This window comes from Pinus tabuliformis, chromosome 2_1 (assembly GCF_031772625.1).
Source record: "Pinus tabuliformis cultivar Carrire ecotype Pingquan chromosome 2_1, CPIR1, whole genome shotgun sequence".
NCBI classification, from domain to species: Eukaryota; Viridiplantae; Streptophyta; class Pinopsida; order Pinales; family Pinaceae; genus Pinus; species Pinus tabuliformis.
The window spans coordinates 719420921-719429054 of record NC_142299.1 but is presented as its reverse complement, the minus strand read 5'-3'; the positions used below and the strand labels follow the sequence as shown (position 1 = coordinate 719429054).

At 29.0% G+C, this 8134-nt stretch overlaps 1 protein-coding gene across 1 annotated transcript; it reads left to right on the top strand.

Annotated features, from left to right (window-relative positions):
* The first annotated feature begins 7295 nt into the window (after window positions 1–7295).
* LOC149202622 (protein SMALL AUXIN UP-REGULATED RNA 12-like) lies at window positions 7296–7781 on the top strand. Its single transcript, XM_089401645.1, has one exon. The coding sequence runs from the start codon at window positions 7296–7298 to the stop codon at window positions 7779–7781; it is 486 nt and encodes a 161-aa protein (XP_089257771.1).
* Window positions 7782–8134: the final 353 nt, after the last annotated feature.

Below are 8134 nucleotides of genomic sequence, written 5' to 3'. Positions count from 1 at the left end.
TATTAGGGCATGGAGTCCTAACTTTTTGAAAGATCAAGGAATGGATTCTTGATTCTACTAGGATGGGAAGTCCTAGGTACAGCGAAAAGGTGTGGAGTCCTAAGAAGTCGAGAGAGGTGCACAATAGGGGTGTAGAATCCTTATTATCTAAGTGAAAATAAACATCACTTAAGGGATTACATCAACTAGATGAATTAATCTAAATTAAACTTTCAGTTGAAGTAATTCCAATTTACCTGCTTTAGAGGGTCATTTGAATAAAATTCATTTTGAAATATTAATTACCTATTCATGAAAAATCAATAATAGAATGTTTTCTAGAAAGGACACATGGGTGGATTAATATTAGATAATTAAAGTAATTAAATAATTAAGAAAAAAATGAGAGGTTGCCACCTCAATGAGGGTGGTGAATAATATGAATTATAATAAATTAAAAATAAGTTAATTTTTTTGTGAAGGTGGTGAGGTGTCACTCCATTCAATGCTTATAAATATTGAAAGAATTTCCCCCATGGAGGGGGGATACCAGGAAGAGTAGGGAGATGTCACCGAAATGACTACTAAATTCCTAAATTTAAAATCCCAATAAGTTTGCATGGTTGATAGAAACTGAGTGGTATTAGAGGAAGATAAGATAGCTTCCTTAGTTTGCCTAATGGTTGTCAATATTGCTCAATTTGGTATTGTTTGTGAGCTCATAATTCTTGAGGGTTCCAGGGAAAAATGTTTCCCTTCGATATGGTTGGGTGGTAAAATTGACAGGTCTGTTGGAGTTAGTAAGCGGAACCACTGGACAAAGGTGACTGAGTATCTGAGTATAAGATGACTAAGTATCAAGTAAAATTTCCAGTTTGTTGTATTTGTCTTTAATTAACCTTTCTTGGATAAAGATGTAGCTAATTTACCTTTTAAATAACTCTTATCATTTTAAAATATCTCATCATTGTTTTTGTTTTAACTAATGGGTGAATAACGACTCCAATTAGTAATTCTTTGATTTAAATGGGTTGTGAGCTGACAACATGGTAGTGTTAATTATAGTCCCTATGTATTATATCCATTACATGTGTAGTGTTCTTATTTTCATTTTGTAGCTCTCTGCTTGATTGTACATTTTTGCATATGAAAGCATATATTGAAGATGAGTTTTTATTTTGTTAATTTTTTTAGAAAGAAAGAAGAAGGATTACAACTTAAGCTTGTAGTTTGTCCAATTAAAAAAAGTGTAGAAGAAAAAAAACAAACCATTTAATGTAAATTATAATTGGAAGATATGATGTACATATTCGTATTCTTTGGCATCCTCCTTCGGTTAGTTGGTTTCCTTAAAGGTTATATATTTATCTTTGTTCAGAGTTTAGAACTCATTGTTTGAAGGCACTATGCACATAGTTTCTACTTGTTTTTTTTGAAATATAGCACTTATTCTTTTTGCATAAAATAAAGTATTCTTAACGCTTATTCATTTTGCAGAAAAGAAAAACATATATCTCTGCTTAATTACTTTTCTTTTACCAATGTCAATGTGCTAATTTACAGCATTGTATCATTCAATGCAATGGTTGATACTTCTTTTAGTTTGATGGGTGTATATATTGGTGTGTTACATTTACCTTGGTTAATGTGTGATATACCTACTAGTTTGTGAGATAAATTAGTGTGGTAAACTTTGTAACTTTTACTAGAAAATGTAAATTAGTGCGGTAATCTTTGTAACTTTTACTAGAAAACGTTACGAGATAAATTAGTGTGGTAATCATATGTAACTTTTACTATATATATATATATATATATATATATATATATATATATATATATATATATATATATATATCTGATTCCTTCCTTTGCAATATATAGATTGAAGTTGTCATTATTGCTAAAAGTATTGGTTTCTAAAAGAAGTTAACCTTGGTAATATTTATAATGTTGATAATATTTTATAACCTTGGTAATATTTATATGCATTCTTGGAAAATGAGACTTTATGATTTATCCATTTGCATTATGTAGTTTAAAATTTTTACTTTTGTCAAAAATATTAGACTGCGATTTTTGAAAGAAGATAAGCTTTGTAATATTTTATACTATTTAACATTTTATAGATTGGGATATTTGGTTATTTTACCAATAGATTATTTTGGAATGGGTTTTAAATAATTTATTATTATTTTAATGTTGCACTCTACATGACACAAAATCATAGTACATGAGCTTCCACACAAAGTAATTTTGTTTGGACAATGTGAAAGAAAACTTAGTTTTGTTTGTTTGGATTCTCATTGAAAAGAATACTTCTAAGTCTTTATGTGGGTTGGAAAGATATATTTTGATTTTGTTTCATAGAACAAACAATTATAATAACAAGAATCTTTAGTTCAAATAGTATAGATTTTGGTAATTTTGACCAATCAATTATGGACATCATACTCTGGTATCCTTCTCTGACAGGGATGTGGATGTTATTCAAATATTAAATTGGATTTATTATACTAAGGTTGAGATTCAGTGACATTGTTTTCTTTCTCATTCTTTTAAAGTAATATAAATACTTCCATATTATTAAGTAATTGAAATTTTATATGATTTATTAAGTATTGAAAATTGTATCTTACTTTTTAAAAACTGAAATATCATATGATTTAAAATTAACATTTAATATTATAATTGGATTTGAGACAATTTAATTATATCTTCAAACATTTCTTAAGAATTTTTATGATTTAATTGAAAACGTACATATATTAATTAGGTATATATATGGTGTAATTATAAATATATATAAAAATTAATCGTAAAAGAGAAAAAAAAATCACCTATTTTGGTAACTTAAGTTATAGACCTAGTTTGCTCTTGAAGGATCTTACAATACCCCTAATACAATGATATGAGTGTATTTTTATAATTTCTCATAAATATTTATATGTTCTTATGAAAACCCCTTATTACCTTCTTTCCTTCTAATTAATTAATGAGTCTATTCCATTATTATGACCATATTAAAATCATTATGCTATTGGATACATTCTCATATACCTCATATTATCCTCCCAAGTTACTATACAAAAAGTATTTTTCATCACAAATGACTAACATTATCTTATAGCCTTATACACTTTAAAATACTTGAACATCAAAAAATAACTTTGACCATTCCAATATAGACTATTATATAGTGTTTGTTACTCAATAACCCTCCGCCATGTTCAACCAGAGATAAAAGAAAAATGGGATTGACCATTGCATGTTGCATCAGTAATGAAAATGTTTCCAGGCATTTTCGTTAAATGTAGCATTATAATTAATGTATCTAATCTTTTTATATTTTTTTAGAATTTAATAAATGTGTATCTTATGTTTGAATTGGATACATAAATATTCTTTTACAATGTTAAAAATATGGAAATGTGAGATAGTATATCATAAAATTTAATATATTACATATAAAAGATGAAAAAAATGGTTGTAGCTAGGCAAGCTTACACATATGATACAAAATGATATGAATAACTCTAATTTGGATTATGAATCTACACATTGTTGAATAATGTGGTTATGGCTTCGTAAATCTCAACAATGAGCCTGCACCAAAATTTCTCACTACCATATTTGAAACATATCATAGGAAATGGCATGAACCATGGTAGATTGGATTAGTGTGAATTTGTTATCTCCGATCGTTTTTGAAAACAAATGATTTAAGCCCCAATAGCTTTTTGATAGAAACAATTCGTACCCTTCGTTTAAGATGGGAATGAACACGAGTTATAACTCATGTCAGGTAAGATAGGGTAGTTTAAATTGATTATTTTATATTTTATTTGTTTTATTTTCATAGAAACAATGTATATGAAAAAAAAAGTCATTTCTACACGAATAATATAGATAATAAAATCAACATTAAAGCCACCCAAAAAAATAAATGTCCATTATAGTAACTTTTGTTTTAGCTTCTCACTGCTTAAAAATGGTAAACAACACCATAAAATATAATTATAATAATTTTTATTACAGTAATTTTTATTATATTTTCTTATTATTTAAACATTGTAAACAATACAGATGAGAAGATATAATTATAATATTTTTTTATTAATATTTTATAGTTCAACAACCATGATAAAATATAATTATAATAATTTTTTTATTATTTAAACATGGTAAACAATACAGATGAGAAAATATAATTATAATATTTTTTTATTAATAGTTTATAGTTTATTATTAAGTTGTTTTTAATGAGACTTTTTGGAAGTTTTCTGGTGAGTTTTTTGGGTTTAATTTTTCTAAAATCTGGCAAGTTTTTTTTGAAAATCACAATTTTGATGTGTAACCCTTGCATAATTGAAGTGCCTTAAAAGTTTTTCAGGGTGTTGAATCTACATGTACAATCAAAAAACCAATTTAAATAACACAAATCAAGATTTCAGATCAAATTTTATCACACTAAGGACAATTTCATTTATTATATCCTCTTGCAATTTACAAATAATTGTATCTCAATAACCCTATATCACTTTAGGAGAAAAAAAATCCCTTGCCTAAAAAATAACTCATGGAAAATCATATGAAACTTGCTATTTTGGATTATTAGGTAACATTTTTTTAATAGATTTAAAATTATAATATAAAAAAAAATAACACACTACCTTAATAAATATATTTAAAATTAACCAGTTATTACATTAGGGACATATTTATTAACATAATATATTTAAAAATAACCAGATATTACTTTATGGATATATTTATTAACATAATATCTTAGATTAAAACTTTGTATATTGTTTTAAAATATATTTCAGAATCAATATATAGTAATAAATATATATTTATTTTAAAATGATAACAACTATACCAAAATCATAACGAATCAACTTCCTTAATAGGGAAATAGGAATCCCTCCCACTTGCTGTAAGAGCACAAATCAGTTTTTTTTAGCTGAAGAAAAAGACGTCCCCCAACTTTCTGTGAGAACAGAAATCACTATTTAATTGAAAATTTATAATTCCTCCCACTGGCCCTAACAGAACATTACCTATTTTTGCAATTTTGACCTTCGGCTCCAATAATCAATGAAAAGAATTATAATATATACCTGCTTTTTTAATTATATATATGTATGTGGAAAGATATCGGTTACGGGATAAATCCTAAGGACTTTATAGATTTGTTATATATGTTTGTGCTAAGATTTTTGATGCGACTGGTTTTCTTCCAATATCGTAAAACATCAAAGTTCGTGTTGGGTAAGATTTTTGCCATAAACATGAACATTTAGGAAGGAAAAAATTATTTGTATAATTATGTTAAATATATTAGTATGCGTTTACAATTTTGTTTTTATATTTATTATTATATAATTACATGATTTTTTATTTTAAATAAAATTTACACAATTTTAATTTAATTATTAATATTTATTAAGTGGATATTAGAGATTTAATTTTTTAATAATATTCACATTAGTATACACAAAACTAAAGATTGAAATTTATGTCTAAATAGGTATATTTTTTTTCTTTTTCTAATTAAATTGATTAATTACAAAATATGTCATATGAACAAGTGTGACTTATGATTTTTTTTGTACGTACGATTTTTTTTGCATGTGGTATTGATAAGTGATGTATTGGTCCATGATATTATAACAAAGTGTATTTATATATAGATTACAAATTTCCATGACAATAATAATAATAAGTTAAAATAAATTTAAAATTTAGTGAGTTTTTATGATTTTTTTTTTTCTTTTAATTTTAATATGACATGTATCATTTAGTAAGTATTTTGGTGTTTATTATGATTAAGTGTTTTGATGTTTATTATGATTGATGTTTATGGGACATTATCAACCATTTAATTTATATGGCTGAAATAATATTATATTTATCAAATAGACTACAAATACACTCTTAATTTGTATTGAGAAATGAATACTTCCATAAAGAAAAATGAAAACATATGCACTAAATTTTATATTATCAGAATTCAAGCTTCTATGATTCATAGATTGAATATTTAGATCGTTCCTCTCTATAAAACATACTAATGTATTCACAAAATATTTCTAATGTAATTATTACCTAAAAAATTCTCAATATTAAATTTTATATTTTTAAATATTTACAAAATATGCTGACAAAAATAAAGATTCAATTTAACTTGTCTAGATAAGATTTTTGAAATATTCCCAGATTTACAATTCACATAAAATAATTTAACAAATCACATAAAGTAACTTGTTTTTTTTCCGAAACTTGAATAAACATATAAATATTGATTAACCGGTTAATCCAAATAATGAACTTCCTTTGTTACATTCAAATTCTGGAAATATTCCAAAATTGTAATCAAATTCTTAAAATATTCTAAAATTTACCATCTAACTAAACTAAACTACTTCTCTCCGACAAGCCTGAACAGGCATAGGAATATTCATGACCCAGTTATTTAGTGGCGGTGCTATTAGATACCACTTGCATTAGCAAAAGCAGATGGGTAACGCATGTTTTCAGGAATATGACGTAAAAAATGGGGGCTGACGGCATGCATTTTACTATCATACCCTTTTTCATGACAAGAAAATCATTCTGGAACACCTGTTCCAAAAAGTTATGAAACGTCACGGAGGCCTGAATTATTTGTTTGACAGAGAAAATCTAACCAGTGAGTGTAATTTGTCAATGGTTTTCGGCATCTCCTCGCTGTCACATTCATTTTAAAATTACTTAGAGATCGCTCTAATGACGTTAGCAATGTCAGACGTGCTGGTAATCTAATGAAGATCCTTTACTTGCGAAAATAACATTAACAAAGTTCCTCAGCGTTAGCGAATAGCACTTTCCTTTCTGGATAGGGAATCGTTCAGAGGGAGTTTTTTCCATTATTTTAATGGCCCACGAGAGCTACAAATAGGCTTTAATGGGGACGATTCTTCTTCACAGATGGCACCGAAGACTAACAGTAATCATTGTGGGTAGTAATGGCTGTTGGCGATCGCTAGGTTTCTCTTAATATATGGTTCTGTTTCTTGCTGTGAACCGCGCTTAATATCCCGGAGACAATACAATTTGTGGCACTGTGAGCATATTGAGAGCTGTGAGACTGTTAGCTATGCGCAGGTCGTATAAATTTCTTGAATCGTTATGAGCAACGAAAACAGACCACGGACGAAGATGCATGTGTATATGGCTTATGACAGAGGTTGAGGTCAGTGAATCTCGGAGGTTTAGAGCAGTTTAATTTTTAGGGTTTTGGATTGGTCTTTGAGGTTGTGAGTTCGGATACCATGAGTCAGAGCAAAGAGAAAAGAAACAGACTGCTCGACCTGATTCGGAGGAAGTGGCGTCGGCCCCGTCAGGCGGTTCCCCGGACGAAATCGCTCACGACCTCCTGCACGATTATGCCGCTCATTAAGCACCGCCGCTGCAATTCTTGGCCTGACAGCGACTGGGAAGACATCCCTACCAGTACTGCTGTGGCTCCCCATGGCTATTTGGCGGTCTACGTCGGCCCGGGTCGCTCCCGGTTTGTGATCAAGACGGAATGGGTGAATCACCCTCTGTTGCGGATGCTGTTAGACGATGCAGAGAAGGAATATGGTTTCGATTTCGCGGGACCTCTCACTCTGCCTTGCGAGGTCGCTGTTTTTCGCCGCATTCTGGGCGCTCTGAATAGTACCAGTTATGAACGCGGTCATGAGATTTCTCTGCACAGCGAGGACATCCGCCTGGGGCTTCTCAGCCCCCAGGCTATGGGCATTTCCAACACTTAGGTTCGAAAACTAAATCTGTATGTCTGTTGATTATGATTTTGATAGATGCAATTTCACTTTGTTTGCAGATTTGCTTTAGATCGCTTCTTTGTTTGTTGTTATAGGAACTCTATATGTGTGAAGAATAGGAACTCTGCGTGTAAAGTTTTAGTTTTGAAATTTAATAAGAGGGCGTATTTGATTAGGCCTGTTTCATTGGCGTTGCAGATAATTACTCACAGAAACACTTATTTCAGCTTTTATCATTGTGCAGTTTACATGGAGGTTAAATTTAGGAATTGTGAGTTAAAATCAGTAATTAAATTTTTAGTGTTATACCAAATGAATTGTGAGTTTTAAAATTGTTTTTGTTT

Bases quoted from the DNA above. Each gene is read 5' to 3' on its own strand.
- LOC149202622 (XM_089401645.1), top strand. From the start codon at position 7,296: ATGAGTCAGAGCAAAGAGAAAAGAAACAGACTGCTCGACCTGATTCGG.